The 18845-nt window shown below is 41.9% G+C and overlaps 1 protein-coding gene across 3 annotated transcripts in view; it reads left to right on the top strand.

The window, feature by feature from the left end:
- Positions 1 to 18845, top strand: part of TRAF5 (TNF receptor associated factor 5) — a 76704-nt gene that overhangs the window by 39594 nt on the left and 18265 nt on the right. The window contains exons 4-6 of one of the 3 annotated variants that reach the window (XM_030194649.1): positions 2012 to 2113; positions 6972 to 7133; positions 13652 to 13729. In XM_030194649.1, coding sequence (XP_030050509.1) covers positions 2012 to 2113; positions 6972 to 7133; positions 13652 to 13729 — 342 coding nt within the window. Of the gene's footprint in view, positions 1 to 2011; positions 2114 to 6968; positions 7134 to 13651; positions 13730 to 18845 lie in introns of all 3 variants that reach the window. The other 2 variants (XM_030194648.1, XM_030194650.1) reach the window with 2 other exon arrangements.

Here is an 18845-nt window from a genome sequence, read left to right as displayed (position 1 = left end):
AAGCGAAGATTGCAGCATCTGCTGCAATTTTCCAGGTCTTCAACCTCCTCTGCAAGAATGGCTTCAACAGATGCTGAGACCGGCAGCTTAGATTCAAGCACCACAATATCTTCTGCATGTTCATCCAGGCCTCCCTCCAGATCTTCCACGCAGTGTCCCAGCTCTGAGATTTCCCCCTGTAAATCCGGCGCCAGGGTTGCAAGTTCCATAGAGCTATAAGATTGGACTTCATCACCAACATCCACTCATGCATTTCTCACAGTGGGGAATCTATGTGCTCATTAAGGGACTGGGGAGAGAGATCCGCAGTTAGCAGCAGGCTGCGTTGAAGTCAGCGAGTCAGGCCTCGAAGGCGCCATTTTGATTGTTCCCGCGATTAGGGACTCAGGTGCTTTGTAGGTGAAATCGTGCACGCTGAGCACGCTAGAACAACTGTCGCTCATAATGCCAAAAGAAAATTGTGGCGGGGGAGCTTGCAGTGAGGGACATGTTAAGTTATATCCTCAGAGCATGTGGAGCACTCAACTCAAGCACCCATCTCGGACGCTGATGTCACTTCCTCTCCCTGAGTGGTATTTCTGATTTGTAAATTGATGTTTTTTGGATCTAGAATATGTAACACACTTCATTTAATTTTATTTTCTTTATAGTTTGGTGGGATGGGGATTTTGATGTTATTTTCCTTTGTTGTATGAAAAGTATATAACTAATAAAGAATTAAAATTTAAAAAAAAATCAGGGGAAAAAGTGAATGCTACTCATGACAACAGCAAGTTGAAATAGGAGTAAAGTCAAAGCCCTTCCAGTGGAAGAATTTGGTCCTGTGAACATATGGGGCTAGATTTTATGTATGGCGCCGAAAAAATTGCTATTCTATAAGCCACGCTTAAAGTTAGGCACAGTTTACAGAATAGCGCTTATGCCCGGGAATCATGACTAACTTTAGGCGCGACCATTTGCACCAACTGAAACGTGATGCAAACGTACACGCCTACATTAGGTGCGTATCATCGTTATTCTATGACAATGCACATTAATTTTAGAAACTCCCCTATTATGCCCATGACATTTCCATTTCCCCGTTTTTCAGATCGCACATAAATTTCAGGCGCAGATCCCATGCCTAAATTTATGCGTGTAAATGCCAATTAAATCTAATTAGTGCCATTAATTTCTTGTTAAAAAGCCAATTGGTGTTAATTAGCTCATTATTCAATTAAATTGCACATGCAAATTGGGCATGCAATTTTTGGTGACTTTTATAGAATTCAAGGGATGATGTGTTTTGAAATTCATGGCCCTGTTTACTAAGGTGCACTAGCGTTTTTAGCATGCACTAAAAATTAGTCTGTGCTAATGCTAGAGACACTCATATATTCCTATGGGTGTGTCTAGCATCAGCATGTGCTAATTTTTAACGCATGCTGAAAACAGTAATGCGGCTTAGTAAACAGGGCCCACGATATATTAAATATAACTGACTAGCTTTTAATACCTGCTTAGCGTTTCTCTACTTCTTTAGAGCAGACTGTGCACCGCTAGAGAGTTTTCAAATTGACGCATTTGCGCTTTTTTTTACTGGCATTTTAGTGACTTAAGAATTGACATTTTCCTTTGAAGGGTTGCTATAATTGAACCTGTTCACTTTCGTAAGACCCCTGACGTAGGCGGTTTGGCCGAAACACGGACTGTGTTGGTTCTTATTAATAAACTTTCTGAGTTGACGCCCTAATCTTGAAGACCCTTTGTACTTTTGTGTCTGCTGTAGTTTTTAGTACCTACAATACCATTTCATTTGCTGCACTGGGTTTTAGTAGTTTTAAGGGACTGCTTACATTCTTTGTCCATCAATTTTTAATCGACATTTGCGCACCACACAGGCAGGAATGCCTCTCAGCTGCTGTTGTTGCTTCTCCATGGTAGAGTTCTTAAAGTGGAATTTTTTTAAATCTCTGATGTTACTCTAAGTAAGATGGCAGCTTAAATGTATATCTAAACCATTATTTTGTAGGTGTTCAAGGATAATTGCTGTAAAAGAGAAGTTCTAAATTTGCAAGTTATTTGCAAAAATATGCCTGACTGCAGTACAAAGGTGACACTGGGAAGATACCAGGTAGGTGGCTAGCTGTTCTTATCTACACAGCTTTTTAAAAACATATTTTAGAATTCAAAGAACTCTTTACCCTATATTACATTCTATGGTCATATTGGCTAAAGTGTCTATAAAATAGAAAAGTACACTAAAGTCATAAAATCTTTGAAGTTCACAGCTAGGTTTGGGTGACTTAATCACTGGATTTTATGACTCATGATGCAAGCATTTGCTGAAACATGGCCATGTCAAGTCTTATCCTTTATGCTGATATAAGCACAGAACAACACAGTCTTTGCAAACTCAAAATCACAAGGAACACAGCGAAGATGTCCCGTCCGTGGCCATGACAACCCTCAGACTTACCCTATTTCTGGGAGTCAGTGTCTGTGCTGGCTTCTGCTTGTCTCTGTGTCTGTGTCTGTCTTAGGTTCTCTCTGGCTCTGTGTGCTGATTGCCCTACTGAACCTCACCTGTGTGGGCTATGCCTCTTCCAAGATGGCTGCCGCCTCTTCCTCTTTGCCAGTATCCAAGATGGCTCCCGCTGTTCCTTCCTATGGGATGACTGCTCTGTGTGTCAAGCCTCTGTTTGGTTGCAAGATGATTGCTGCAGCTGTGGCTCTGGTGTTGAAGGGCTTTATTAATCACTTGGAGACTACAGTCCTGGCCTTTGCATCTCATCTAAAGGTCCTGGTGTATAGAGTGCCCTGTACACAGTTTCAGTGTTTGCTCTGTGTGAGTTTCTATGTTTGTCTAGCTAGCTTAGGCACCGTGTGGCTTATAGCCTGTGTATAGCTTGCTAGTGTTCTGTGTTTGTTTCCAGTGTATGACTAGTTAGCTTAGGCACCGTCTGGCTTGTTGCCTGTGCATAGCTCTACTAGTTCTCTATGTTTGTTTCCAGTGCATGACTAGTAGCTTAGGCACCGTCTGGCTTGTAGCCTGTGCATAGCTCTGCTAGTTCTCTGTGTTTGTTTCCAGTGATAGACTAGCCAGCTTAGGCACCGTGTGGCTTGTAGCCTGTGCATAGCTCTACTAGTTCACTGTGGTTGTTTAGTGTTAGACTAGCCGCCCCTGCTAGCCACTGTCCTAAGACTGTGTTTGTTCCTAGTGTTAGACTGGCCGCCCTTGCTAGTCACTATCCCGAGACTGTGTGTGTTCCTAGTGTTAGACTGGCCGCCCTTGCTAGTCACTATCCCAAGACTGTGTGTGTTCCTAGTGTTAGACTAGCCGCCCTTGCTAGCCACTATCCCAAGACTGTGTTTGTTCCTAGTGTTAGACTAGCCGCCCCTGCTAGCCACTGTCCCAAGACTGTGTTTGTTCCTAGTGTTAGACTAGCCGCCCTTGCTAGTCACTATCCCAAGACTGTGTTTGTTCCTAGTGTAGACTAGCCAGCTTAGGCACCGTCTGGCTCGTAGCCTGTGCATAGCTCTGCTAGTTCTCTGTGTTTGTTCCTAGTGTTAGACTGGCCGCCCTTGCTAGTCACTATCCCAAGACTGTGATTGTTCCTAGTGTAGACTAGCCAGCTTAGGCACAGTCTGGCTCGTAGCCTGTGCATAGCTCTGCTAGTTCTCTGTGTTTGTTCCTAGTGTTAGACTGGCCGCCCTTGCTAGTCACTATCCCAAGACTGTGATTGTTCCTAGTGTAGACTAGCCAGCTTAGGCACCGTCTGGCTTGTAGCCTGTGCATAGCTCTGCTAGTTCTCTGTGTTGTTCCTAGTGATAGACTAGCCAGCTTAGGCACCGTCTGGCTTGTAGCCTGTGCATAGCTTTGCTAGTTCCCTGGGTTTGTTCCTAATACTTGACTAGCCAGCGTAGGCACCGTGTGGCTTGTAGCCTGTGTAAAGCCTTGCTAGTGTCTGTGTTGTTTCCAGTGCATGACTTGTTAGCTTGGGCACAGCTTAGTTGTTAGCTGGTGTATAGCCTTCCAAGTCTCCTGAGTTTGCTCTGTGTATGTTCCTGTGTATGACTGGTTTGCCTAGGTATAGCGTTCCTATTAGCCTGGGTACAGTTTACTAGTCATTGTGTTGATTCCTGCCGACTGCCAGAACCCGGACAGTCCCTGCTTGTCTGCCTTGCCTTCGCCTAGGTGCCAGGGGGCACTCCTGGATCTTCATTCCTGCTGTTCCTGTAAGTCCTACCGGCTGCCAGAACCTTAGGGCTCAACCCTCGGGGAAAGGCAGTCAAGTGTAGGTGAAGCCTAGGTCCAGGGTGTTCCAGTTCCGCGGGTTCCGCTCCAGTGTGTTCCAGTCCAGCGGGTTTCACTCCTGTATGTTCCAGTCCAGTGGGGCCACTCCAGTGTGTCCAGTCCAGTGGGCCCCACTCCAGTGCGCACCCGTCCGGTGCGTTCCAGTTCCGAGTGTTCCGGTGTAGAACTCCAGTCCGGAGTTCCGGTCCAGTCTTATCTCCTCTCTACCTGGAAGGTGATTTTGCCTAAAGGACTCACAAACCCCGCGCTTCCGGGGAAGAAGCCTGAAGGTATGCCAAGGTCCTCGAGAGCGCGGCAAGCGCGAGAGACGCGACAGAAGATGACACAAGGAAATGGTCTTAAGACGATGTAAAAAAAAGTCCAAATTTATTGTGTAACTCAATAAACATGAAAAGTCCAAATAGATCAAAGAGATTCAACATGGCCATGTTTCGGCCAACCGACCTGCCTCGAGTCTTTGTGTTCTTAAGGACAATCCGTGGAAGAGAACTGTATCTGTCAATCTGCTATCAGATAAACACCTTGTGTATGGAACTCGTGAAACCTTTGTGTTCAAGTGGCATGCTCTCCCCCTCCCCATTAGCCACAAGTTTCCAACACATAAAATTTGCATGGCCTGGTATTATTCTCTTGGTAGAAGCCACATGCTCAGACACTGAAAATGGTATCCAGGAGGACATAAATGGGAGAATGATGAATTATCATTCTCAGTTATCCAAGTCTCTGAGATAAATAAAAACCCAGTATCAGAAGACATAATCAAATCATTCCGTAATAGAGCTTATTAATGGATCTCGCGTTAACATAAAGAGAGGGAACAGAAGTAAAATCAAAACTATTAAGTGATGGTGTTATCTTTACAGAAATGAGTTGTGAAGGAGAGCTAAATTTCTGTCCGCTTCTTGCTATCTTGCTGAGAGATCAAAGAGTACTTCCCATACAACCTTGAATAAAATGGTCAATTTCCCATTATTACCTCAGTATTTTGTGTGCATAAAACATTACAACTAGTTAAACATCTGTAAGGGAGATGGAACGAATGCTTGTATTTTTGCTTGTGTGATGCAGAAATCCAGATTGGGATTGTAAGTAGTTGTGTCACCAAACCATAACGGAAAGGACCCCAAGAGCCAGAAATAAATAAATTATCCAATGCATTATGATAATTATTCCCACCCACCTCTTGATAAGAAATCATAGAACAATGCCTGCAAGAAATGAAAAAGCAGTAACCACAGAAATATTAGGATAAAACTAATAACAGTAAACCTATTAATCTAACTGGTCCTCCTGTCTTCAAAGAACCTGTAAAAATCTTAGCTCAAAGTCCCCCAAAGTTGCCCACAAAGGTGCACACTAAGGTGCGCGATACACCCTTTAAACGTGCCCCTTTGATGGTGTGCCTCAGACTAGGCACACGGATATACTCCTTTTGAGTGAGCACGTTGGGAATGCTGATGACATCACAGGCGGGTGGAGGTAATGCCACATCGCCAAACTGGCAGATGGAAAAAGTATTTTGGTGGAAATCCTTGTAAGGCATCACGTTCGCTCAGGCAGCAAAGGCAGTAGCAAAGATGGTGAAAGGAACCTCAGACTAGGCACACTGATATACTCCCTCTGCTCAGTGTGCATCTGAGGTAAAAAAAGCAAATAGAATGCTACTGTAGGTCTTACCGGCAAAGGAAAGAAGGGAGAACAGAGTGGAGGAGTGGCCTAGTGGTTAGGGTGGTGGACTTTGGTCCTGGGGAACTGAGTTCGATTCCCACTTCAGGCACAGGCAGCTCCTTGTGACTCTGGGCAAGTCACTTAACCCTCCATTGCCCCAGGTACAAATAAGTACCTGTATACAATATGTAAGCCGCATTGAGCCTGCCATGAGTGGGAAAGCGCGGGGTACAAATGTAGCAAAATAAAAAATAACGACCCCTGTATTGATCTGTGGTGCGACAAAACCATGGCTATTGTGTGCAGTTCTGGTTGTCTCATATCAAAAACGATTTAGCAGAACTAAAAAAGGTTCAAAGAAGGTTGACAAATGATAAAGGAGAGGGAATTGCTTCCCTGTAGGGAAAGGCTAAAGAGGGCTGTTCAGTTTGAAGAAGAGATGGCCAAGAGGAGATGTAGGGTGGAACAGGTAAGCAAGGAATGGTTGTTTACTCTTTTGAATTGTTTTTAAAGTAAGGTACGCTCTCCATTAAGCTAATAGGCAGCACTTTTAAAACTAGTTGGAGAAAGGTTTTTTTTTTTTAACTAATTGCACACAATTTGTAAAGCTGTTTTTCAGAAGATGTGAAAGCAGTTAACATAGCTGGGTTTAAAAAGGATTGAGACAAGTTCCTGGAAGAAAAGTCAATAAACCTTTATTAGCCATGTTAATTTGGGCAAGACACTGCTTATTCCTTGAGCTTAAGTTACAAGGAATACTCTTTTGGGATGCAAGGTACTTGTGCTCTGGATTGTCCACTGTTGAAAACAGGATGCTGGGATTGATGGAGCTGTGATCTGATCCAGTGTAATAGTTCTTATGTTCTTATAATAAAATAAATTGTGATTACATGGCAATTGATTGACACCTGCAAGAAAATAACAAAAACCTAACGGTTGATGCTTTGTTTGCTACACAGAAAATTATAGTTGTGTGTGTGGTTTTTTTAATCAATTCTCATAGGAGCACCTGAAACAGTGCCTGCTTGAGACTGTAGAATGCTCCAATGATGGATGCCATGATGTAATGCTTCGAAAAGCTCTAAAAGATCACCTACAATATGAGTGTAAATTTCGAGAGGAAATGTGCCAGTACTGCAAACAAAGCATGATGTCCATAAATTTAAAGGTAAATGGAAACGATTCTTAGCCTTCTTTCTTAGTTAAGCATCTGTCTCAGCAGCTGATTTCTCTTTTTCTCCCATTAATAACTGTGAGTCTTACTGAAGGTTATGTTCCTCCCTCTTAGAAGCATTCCTTGGTTTGGTCCTTACTTAAGTAGTCTAATCTCAACCTTTCCCTTCCATCTAGCCTTTGTCCTATGTCAAACCTCCCATTCCTCTCTAAGATACTTGAGAAGTTAGTCCACATTCAGTTGGTGCAATATGTTGAACAAAGTAACATTCTCCATCCCTATCAGTCTTGTTTTTCTCAGAACCATAGTACAGAAACCCTCCTGCTGACCCTTTATGATTCCATTCGTACTATGCTAGACCAGCACTGCTCTGTCATCATTGTCTCTCTTGACCTCTCTTCAGCCTTCGATCTCGTGGACCACACATTACTTCTGCAACATCTCCACTCCATCAGTATCTGTGGCACTGTTCTCTCCTGGCTTTCCAGTTTCTTTTCTGATCAGTCCTCTCCTGGTTTTCCAGTTACTTCTCTGATCACATTTAACTGCTCTACGACTGCTTCCCTACTTCTTCACTCTGGTGTACCTCAGGGTTCCATTCTTGCTCCTACCCTCTTCAATATTTTCCTCACTTCACTTACTATTATCCAAGATCACTCACGTACGCCATTCTGTTATGTGGCTCGCATTCAAACCTTCTGTCGTGTTACTGACCTTCCATCACCCGTCTCAATGAGTGTCTTACTAATGTCTCAATCAGGCTAAAATCCAACCTTCTTTTCTCAAAGTCCATTAAATACGAATCTATTCTATTTTCTATACCTTCTGATTCTGCCCTCTATAGATAGTCATCTTCTCCCCTACAAGAAATCCACCAAAACTCTAGGTGTTCATTTCGACTAAAAGCTTACTTTCAAGTCCCAAATAGACTCTGTTATTTGGCATAGTTTATTGCACTCCATCTTATTTGCACTATCCATCCTTTCCTTTCCATTATTTTTGCACCATCCATCCTTTCCTTTCCATTATTCTTTTCCACCCACTCATCCTGACCCTCATCATATCTCACCTAGAGTATTGCAACTCTCTTTATGCTGGCATTCTTCTTTGTTCCTTCAAGTGCTTACAATTGTTACAATCTACTGCAGTCAAATTACTTCACAGTGCCCATCGGTTTGATCATGTCACCCTCCTCCTCTCAGAGCACTGGCTTCCTGTCATTGCACAGGTCAAATACAAAATTCTTCTCTTGGTTTATAAGTCTTGCCACAACCCAGCCTGGTTTTCAGGATTTCCTCAATGAATATGTATGAGATTTATTTGCATACAGTGAAAGCTATAAATGCAAATAGATTTCATTCATTGTGGAAATCCTGAAAACCAGGTTGAGTTGTGGAAGTGTTCTTGCTTCAGTCACATAAGAGGACTGGGTTTGAGGACTTTAAGGGGTCAAGTCACCCAATTTGGAGTTAGAAAAGAGGCTAAGTATATAGCTGTTTGAGAAGTCTTATGAATTAAAAAAAAAGACCCTATTCCAATGTTTCCCAAGTAGTTATCTATTCAACCCCATTTTAACACTTGAGGGGCGTAGCCACGGGTGGGCCTGGGTGGGCCAGGGCCCACCCACTTTGGCCTCAGGCCCACCCAGCAACGGTGCATGCTGCAGGCCTTCTTTCCCTCAGGCCCTCCCTCCCCTTCGGGCAGCGCCGCAGTCTACCTGAACAGGAAAGCTGCACGGCACCGGGTCGTCCTGCCGCTACGCTGCTGCCCTCCGCTCCAGTCATCATCATTCTGGCACAGTGTTCTGCTGCTGCTTATCTGCAGCGGATCCGCGCGCTGCCAGGGCTGTATGCTGCTGCGACTGCTTCCTCTGCGCTGGCCCCGCCTTCTCTAGATCATTTATAAATATGTTAAAAAGCAGCAGTCCCAGCACAGATCCCTGGGGAAGCCCACTATCTACTCTTCTCCATTGAGAATACTGATCATTTAACTCTACTCTACTCTCTGTTTTCTATCTTTTAACTAGTTTTTAATTCACAATAGAACACTACCTCCTATCCCATGACGCTCCAATTTCCTCTGAAGTCGTTCATGAGGTACTTTGTCACATGCCTTTTGAAAATCCAGTTTCACAATATCGACTGGCTCACTTTTATCCACGTGTTTGTTCACCCCTTCAAAGAAATGTAATAGATTGGTGAGGCAAGATTTCCCTTCATTAAATCCATGTTGGCTTTGTTTCATTAATCCATGCTGTTGAATATGTAAGTTTGTTCTTTATAACAGTCTCTACCATTTTGCCTGGCACTAATGTCAGGCTCATTGGTCTATAATTTCCTGGATCTCCTCTGGAACCTTTTTTAAAAATTGGTGTTGTATTGGCCATCCTCCAATCTTTTGGTATCATGCTCAATTTTAAAGATAAATTACATATTACTAACAATAGTTCCGCAAGTTCATTTTTCAATTGTACCGGTACTCTGGGATGAATACCATCTGGTCCAGGAGATTTCTACTCTTCAGTTTGTCAAATTACCCCATTACATCTTCCAGGTTTATATAGATTTCATTCAGTTTCTCTGACTCATCAGCTTTGAATATCTTTTCTGGCACTGGTATCTCTCCTAAATCTTCCTCGGTGAAGACCGAAGCAAAGAATTCATTTAATCTTTCCGCTATGGCTTTGTCTTCCCTGTGCCCCATTTATCCCTCGGTCATCTAGTGGTCCAATTGATTCTTTTGTCAGTCCCTTGCTTTTAATATACCTAAAAAAAAATTTGCTATGTCTTTTTGCCTCCAACACAATCTTTTTTTCAAACTCCTTCTTTACCTTCCTTATCAGCACTTTGCATTTGACTTGCCATTCCTTATGCTGTTTCTTATTATTTTCAGTTGGATCCTTCCATTTTTCTGAAGGATTTTCTTTTAGCTTTAATAGTTTCATTCACCTCATGTTTTAACCATGCCAGCTGTCATTTGGTCTTCCCTCAGTTCACCTCTGGAACTCATTGCTGGAGGATGCAGTGAGTAGCTGGACAAATTCCTGGAGATGAAGTCCATAAAAAAACAGTCACAACAAGGGCGACGGAAAGAAAGAGGGACAGCAGACGATGTAAAAACTTGCACTTTATTAAACATCCAGGACTCGACACGAGCCGTGTTTCGGCCCTCAAGGGCCTTCTTCAGCAGTCTCTAAAAACATGTATACAAATCAAAGATTACAACAATATTGCATTGACACAGTTAAAATATATAAAAGAAACAAAATGTGAAAGTAACAAAATATACAATTACAGTGTGACAACAGTGAAGTTGACAAAAGTGACAATTACATGCATAAAACGTGCAAATACAACTTTAGAAAATGATAATGTGTAAGTATAATTGAATCTACGTGTTAACATGGTCCAAAGAAAATTCAACCTAATAGGCTGATTATGTGTCAACCAAAAGCCGATAAATTTAAATTTGAACATCTATTGAATATGTATGTACACAACTATTGGTAAAAACACAAAATAAAAAACGTCTGAATCAATCATGTTCTCTGACGGTACATTATAAATCTGTGGGCAAAAGAATTTGAAACCTGAATCATGAGTCAGTAGCATTAATATATCTTCAGTTCACAATACATCAAGTATCCATTTCATAAACTAGGCTGATGATATAGCAAAAATGCACAGTCATTGTTAAATAGATGCATTTTAGCTGTGTACATACATATTCAACGTGTTCCTTCCTACACCCCCCTTACACCCCCTTTCTTCTCACATAGTTGTCAGTATATATTTGTAGTGTATTGTCATATATGCAATAGAGAGACATTGTAATCATCAGTTTCAGAATACAGGATTAACCCTTGATTCAGATATTGAACATACCTGCATCTTTCTAGTTTCATCAATATATATCCAATTCAAGGTATGGTTTTGTATATTTGTATCTTTCATGTTCAGTATTGGTTGACACATAATGAGGCTATTATGTTGAATTTTCTTTGGACCATGTTAACACTTAGGGCTAGGTTTACTCAGCGGCGCTATGGGCGCGTTAGCGTTTTTAACGTGTGTAAATGGTGTACAGCATAAATGGTGTACACGCGTTAAATGCTAATGCGCCCATAGAAATGTATAGGCGCGTTAGCATTTAACGCGCCTTTAATTTACTGGTGCGTTAAAAACGCTAACGCACCTTAGTAAACATACCCCTTAGATTCAATTATACTTACCCATTATCATTTTCTAAAGTTGTATTTTCTAAAGTTGTATTTGCAGATTTTATGCATGTAATTGTCACTTTTGTCAACTTCACTGTTGTCATGCTGTAATTGTATATTGTGTTATTTTCACATTTTGTTGTTTCTTTTATATACTAGCTTTTGAGCCCGTAAAAACGGGCTATTAAGTTTTTACATTGTCTGCTGCCCCCCTTCTTTCCGTCGCCCTTCTTGTGACTGATTTGTTTGCATGGCTACAAGGGTTCCTGTTCTTCTGTTTTTCTGATGAAGTCCATAAACCATTAGGGTAGACCTAGGGAACATCCCTACAATTAAGTAGCATGGCATCCTGCTGCTTTTTTGCATTTGTGATCAGGATTGGCCACTGTTAGGATACTGGGCTAGATGGGCCTTTGGTCTGAGCCAGGATGTCAGCTGTTTATGGGATAGATATTCAGCCAGTAGTAGTGAATGGTTTTATTGCCACTGCCAGCATCATGCCCCGATAATCAATGCCAGGTCATATCCAGGTAGCGGCATTGAATATCCGAGTTCTACAGTCAGCTATCTCTTATGCAGTTAAGTGTGATATTCAGCATTTTAATCACCTAAGTTGATAAAGATAAGATTGAGTTTTATGTTGTTTATGTTTATTAAAATGTAATATACCGCTCAAACTAACTGGTGGACCTGAGCAGTGTACAATAAAGGTATAAGGACGGAAAGGAACTCCATTGTAAAATAGGAAAGATAGTGAACATTCATTCCGTATGAGCACAGAGAAACTCAACAACCATATTATTTAAAAGTAGTGTAAAAGAGGTAAACAGTCAGGGACAATACAGTAAGGGCTACAAGGGAAAAATGGGAGGGGTGGTAAGGAAAAACAGTGATAACCCAATGAGTACACCCAAAACTCAGGGAGTTGTATTGTAAGCCTGATGAAAAAGCCAGGTTTTTATTGCAGTCTTGAATTTTTTGAAAAACGAGACAGCCCTGACCAAAATGAGGACGGTGTTCCAAGAGAAAGGAGCAGTGAAGAAAAAAAGCACGGTATTGAGTGTACTCAAGTTAGGCAAATTTTGAGCCTGGAAGGACCAGGCGTAAATCATTGATAGAGCGCAGTAAATGAACCGGGGAATAGGGAATAGTTAAAGAGGCTAAGTAATCAGGCAGACTGAGTCTAAAAGCTCTGAAAGTAAGTATAAGTAGTTTGTAGACAATTCGCTGGTCTAAGAGAAGCCAATGGAATTTTTGTAAAAGAGGAGTGATGTGATCGAATTTCTTTGAACGACAGATCAACTTAATAGTCTCTTTACATTATCGCAGGTGCAGCCAAGGTAAATTATATTACAGTAGTCTAGCCGCTTAACTTGGGTGGTTAAGTCCTGAGTATCGGCACTTAACCACGTAAGTGCCAACTCTGCCCCCGAATCAGCCACAAAATAGGTGGCTTTCAGTTTAGCAGTCTGCGGTGATGTTCAGTGGCATTAACCGCACAGGTGATTTACGTGACCAGGAGCCTCTCACTGTTTTACAAAACGTGCTGAAAAAGGCTGGAACCCCACCTGTCTGTAAGACTCCACTAATTAGAAAGAGAAATCATGCACACACACAATTTTTGGCTAACCAGAGCAGGTTTTACCCTGAAGGTGTTGCTTTGCTGGGACTTTCTGTGTAAATGCCGGGGAACACTCTTTTCGATCATGACCTTATGTTCTGACTTCAGGAAGGGGATGTTAGCTCCCAAAAGCTACTTGAGAAATGTATTTATTCCAATATAAGGGTATCACCTTTCTTTTGGGGAGGGGGTTGAGGATGTTTTAAAATGTGTTGCCCTTGCATTCAAGTGGATTTTCATGGCAGCTAGACTACGTACTTTGATGTGTTATTTCAGCTTGTATCTGTTCTTTGTTAACTGCTAATTTTCAATAAAGAAATTTGAACTTAAAAACGCTATTGAAACTCCTTCAGCATTTCTGGTAGGGTAGCTCAAGGCAGGAGAAATGCTCTAATTATGTTGAATCACTTAATTGACCTGTAAAAAAGGATGAACAAGCAGCTCTGAGAAGCCAAAGGTGGAGAGTCAGCTGGTTTTGGGGAGCTGGAGGAGCCAGGAGGCAAATGAGATGAGCCATTGGAGACCAGGGCTAAGTAACAGAGCAGAGAAAACCACCAAGGGGCAAATACAGTTCTAAAAGATGAGGTGAAACAGGAAATCTTCCTCTGCCCATTGTACTGTACATTTGTTAGTCATAGAACACAGAAGTAACTAACAAATTTTTGTTTTCAGAATCACGAGGAAAATTACTGTCCAGATTTTCCAGTGCCGTGTCCCAACCACTGCTCTCAAATTCTTACAAGAGATGAAGTAAGTCAGAATTGTGCACGGATTTTTTGTAAACCAGAACATGCAGTGTTTAATAATACTGTGTAAAGATTGGCAGCTATTCACAGAAAAGGAGTCGAGCAGTTTTGCTAGATTAGACAACGTGCTTTGGATTTCTGTTAATATTCCTCTAAAACATGACAGTTTATGTCAGCTAAATGACATGGTGGGGGGGGGGGGGGAATTCTATAAAGGGGATCAAAAATTTGGCACTGATAAAAATTGGCGCTCTAGGATGAACACTCTTTGTAGAATAGCATTGAGTGCCAAATTCCGTGCTCAACTTTGGGTGTGAAGATTTAAGCCAGCTGAAATCTGATGTAAACCTGGCGCAGAAGTTGGGCATGGATCGCCGCTGTTCTGTCACACTGCGTTCATCTTTTGTGAATGCCCCTGACCCTCCTTTGGCCACACCCCCTTTTGAGTTGTTCAATCCAATTTAGGCGTCCATTGTTGCAGAATAGCACGCAGCCCAAATCATATTTAGTGACATTTAAGTGCTTCTTCATGCCAATAACTACATCATTGGAGCCCATTAACTCATTATTTTGGGTGCGGATCTGGGATCTTCGCCCTTTCTAGAATCTAGGGGTGGGGGTCAAAAATCACTGTGGCCTAAGGCAACTATATTTTTTTCATGTGTGCCATTAGCTTAGCTGGCCAACCCTCAGAGGACCTGCTTTACTGGAATCCAGGGGGTCTGAGAAGCACATGCGCTCACATCATTGACGTTTTGCAACTTGAATACAGGCAACAGGTGAATTCATGGGGGTGGGCACAGAGGGAGACTTAGGGACACATAATTGGTTGTCAGCACATTGAATAGAAGCAACCGTACGATTCTGACCTGCAATTGCATTTTCTGGAGGCTGTCAGGGAATTTGGTTAGCAGGCAGTTCCAAAGCAGTGAATTCTGGTGTTAGAAGTGTACCTGTAATCGTAGCACCAAAATACTTGCTCTTAAATGAAGGACAAGCTGCTTTCAGAGCAGCCTGAAGTGTCTCTTTGCTTTTCTGTCCCGGCTGTGTGTGTATAGTTAACAGGGAAGGAAGAAGAAGATTTCTTTGTGCAATGTTCCCTCTAATTTTTCCCTGGGCATATAGGGCACATTGTTTTTGCAGGTGAGTGGTAGGAAGTGGTGAGCTATTTCCCCCAGCTCCCGTGAGCAGTTTCTGTCATGGTACCACAATTTATTTCTGCCTGTAGTCCTCCACCAGGGACCCAAATTCAATCTTTCTTTTCTCACATCTTTCAACTCTCATCTCTTATCCACCCTTCACTCCATTCTCTTTAGTTTATTTCATCTCTAGCACCTACCTCATTTCCCCTTGCATTCCCCTCCATCTTTCATTTTTTCCCTTTCTTTCCTCTCATAATTTATTATGAATTGCTATGTTATGCTTATGTCATTAATAGTGGTATACCAAGTGCTTTTAATAAATGAATAAATAAATAAATAGCTATTCCTTCCTCATTCATTCTTCTTTCCTTCAATTTCTTTTCTCTCCTATCCCTTTCATCTCCTTCCCTTCCTCATTCACTCTTCACTCTACTGTCTTCTCTTCTCTTCTTCCCTTCCATTTCTTTTCTCTCATATCCCTTCCATCTCCTTCCCCTATTCCCTCTTTTTCATCTCATCTCTCATCCATATCACTTCTGTTTTTCCATTCTTGCCTCCAGTTTTTCCTTTCTCTTTTCTCCAGCGTCTGCTGTCCTGCCTCATTTTAACCTGTCCTGGTAGCCATCCTCCTGCCTCCTTCCCTATTTCTCCTGCAGTTGTCCCCTCTTCCTCCTGTCTTCCCCCATCATTTACCTCGCCTCGTCCTCCCTTTACCTAGCATCCAACCCATATTTGAGTTTGGATATGGAGCTGGTGTGAAAGTGGCTTCTGTGATTTGGTGATTGTGCATCGCAGTTTCAAGTTTAAATTGCAGTGTGTCTTGGACTACACATACATCCTGGAAGTGGGGAAATATTGTGATATGACCTTGGAACATTGGACTGATAATTTGTTTAGCATTGGTTGAACTATTCAAGGTTACTACATCTATGAACGATATTGGAACATTGAATTCACGGCACTTGGATTTAGTGATGTGATCTATGGAGATTACAAGATGACAGAATAGTATTTATTTTTGGATTGTGTGGTGTATAGTGTTAGTGTGTGATGATTGTGAAGAATGTTGTGTGGATGCAATATGTGTTTGAAGAGTTAGTACTATAGCATGCCCTGATTGTTATTGGTTTTAGAGATTTTTCTATATTGAATAAACGTTTCAAAGCATGCATGGTTGTTAATATGTCATATAGTTTTCTTCATGAATACCTTCTGACTCAGAGCAATGATGTATTAGAGGCTGTGGTGGGATCTGCATCAACAGTGGGCCATGGAAGGGGCTTCATGGGCAGTGTCCAATTTTTTTTATTGATGCTAGGCAGAGGGCCAAACTTTTTGGTGAAAAAAAAAGAAGTGTTCATGAGGCAGTTTTTGTTATTGACTTTATAGAGCATGAGGGCTGTATTGGGAGTCATGACTGGGTTGGGTAGGAACCTCCCCTCTCCCAGTCCTCAGATAACAGACACACCAGCCTCCCAAACCAATCCCAAAACATTTACCCACCACTGAATTTGTGTACTGCCACTGACTCTTCAAAGTACAGTGCAGTTCACAATGATTTTATTGCTATTAGACGTACGCAGAGCTGTACACAACATGTAAGAGACATTCCCTGCTTGACAGAAATTACAATTTATTCAAGACAGACAAACAGGACAAATAAGGAATCAGGGAGTTATTTATTGTGGGAATGATTAAAGCAATCTGGGTACTGAACAGGTGAACTGGGAGTTAAGGTAGCCTCAAAAAGGTGGGCTTTTAGCCTAGATTTGAATATGGCCAGAGATGGAGCTTGACATACCGACTCAGGAAGTCTATTCCAGGCATGCGGCACAGCAAGAAAAAAGGAACTTAGTCTGGAGTTGGCCGTGGAGAAGGGTACAGATAACTGACTTACCAGATGAACAGAGTACCCAGGGAGGGGTGTAGGGAAAGATAAAAGAGGGAAACACAGCCATTTATATTGCATTTTTCAGATACAATGCTTAGTAACAAATATTAAGGACACAGCACAGTCCTATTACAATAAATGTCTCACGTTCTGATTTAGGGAAGCAGGTTAGACATTTAAGACTTTGGGGCAAGCCAACTCAGTTCTCAGAAGTAAATAACGCAGAGCAACGATGGAAAGCTGAAAAACGTGCATATCTGGTAGCATGATATAAAGAAACTGGGCACCAGGAAATGTTCAGACAGTTCTTTAAGAATCCCACTTCCTTCCACCGCCCAGAATCTTCTGTGCCCTTGAACTTTTACATTGTTACAAGAGCAAGTCATATCTTACCCCTGGAAACTTCATCTGTCAAATGGGTTTAAAATGTTCCAGTCCTGTCAGTTTTCTCTCCTATCTCTTGCTCTGAAGTCAAATTGTTCCTCACCATTTTTTTGTTCTCTGCAGATTTTCTGGGGACAGCTGAACTGTGAAATAACTCCACATTTTATTTTGCTAGACAATGCAACATAGACTGGTTTAAACTGGATATGATGGACATTGTATTAGGTGAAGTTTTTTTTAATTAGCCATTTTCAATAGGCTCGCTATTCAAAGGATTTATGCTCCTAACTTTGAGCGTTATGCTCATAAATTGGTCTCTTTTAAAAATTTGCTAGGGTTGAGTGCATAAATATTTACTCAGAATTTCACTAAACTCTTAAATTTAGGAGCATAAAAGTGGGTGGTATCAGGGGGTGGATTTAGGTTAGGGAATAGAAGTTAGAAACTTTGCACTGCTTTTCAACTCTAGGCTCATAAATTAGAAGGGCCTTTTTAAAAGGACATCCAAGTCAGAATGTCCCAAATGGACGTCCATTTCACATGTATTTTCAAACAGGAAATATGCCAGGATTTCCTGTTAAAAAATACATGAGATGTATGTCCATGCACTGGTAATATCCAGCATAAACATCCATTTTACAAACTGGAACGTCCAAACTGTGAAGTGTGTGTGTGTGTGTGGGGGGGGGGGGGGGCAAGGGACCTGGACATCTGTATGGCAGCATTCTTTGCAAATGGCCACCCAGACACCCATACAGAGCAGAGGGGCAGCCTAGTGGTTAGTGCAGTGGACTGTGAACCAAGGGACCCAAGTTCAAATCCCACTTTAACTCTTTTAATTTGTAATTGTGAGCCCTCCAGGAACAGCAACCTACCTATTGTACCTAAATATACACCTAGGGTTGCCATATGGCTCCAGAAAAAGGAGAACAGATTGAGCCAGTCTGGGTTTTATTTCCATTGCTTTCAGTGGAAACAAAACCCAGACTGGATCAATATGTCCTTCTTTTTCTGGAGCCATATGGTAACCCTATACGCCACTCCAGTAGCCTTCAGGCTCGCAGGTTCAGGACATATTTTTCTGTTTCTGGAAAGTTCACAATTACCCAACAAAAAAAAAACTAAAAACTGAAATGGGATTCAAACCTGGGTCACTTGGTTTACAGTCCACTGTACTAACCACTAGGCTATTCCTTAGACCTATTTCCTGATCTGTTAAGAATGCCCATAGTACCTGAAGATGTCATAGAGTCTGGTATCCCCTTCCAGTTTCACTTTCTGGGTTGAGGGAGGGGGATAGCAGACATTGGGAGATTAAGGAGGTGTCATGCCTTAACCCCTCCAGTGGACAGCTGCTCAATCAGAGCACCTTTTTGTACCCTGTATGTGCCTGAAACAGGTCTAAATAAGGACATCCTTCTTTTTAGATATGGATGTTTCTTCCCCTTTGGTAATTGCTCTTGAACATTCAGCTTTCAGGCCCTCCCTAGTCCCACCCAAAACATGTCCACAGCACACCCCCTTACTATTTAGACATACTACAGTGTTGGACATTCCTTTTCTGACTTTGCAAAATCGTAACGTGGACATTTTAAGCACATGGACGTCCATTTCGACCTTTAGAGATGTCCATATGCTTCGAAAATAAACACCTCTGACTCGTAAATCTAGGCAGATGAATGGCAGGTTTAAATTTAAGAGCA

This window comes from Microcaecilia unicolor, chromosome 3, assembly GCF_901765095.1.
Source record: "Microcaecilia unicolor chromosome 3, aMicUni1.1, whole genome shotgun sequence".
Taxonomy (NCBI): domain Eukaryota; kingdom Metazoa; phylum Chordata; class Amphibia; order Gymnophiona; family Siphonopidae; genus Microcaecilia; species Microcaecilia unicolor.
Note: the sequence above shows the minus strand (reverse complement) of the source record. Positions and strands in the feature narration are given on the sequence as shown.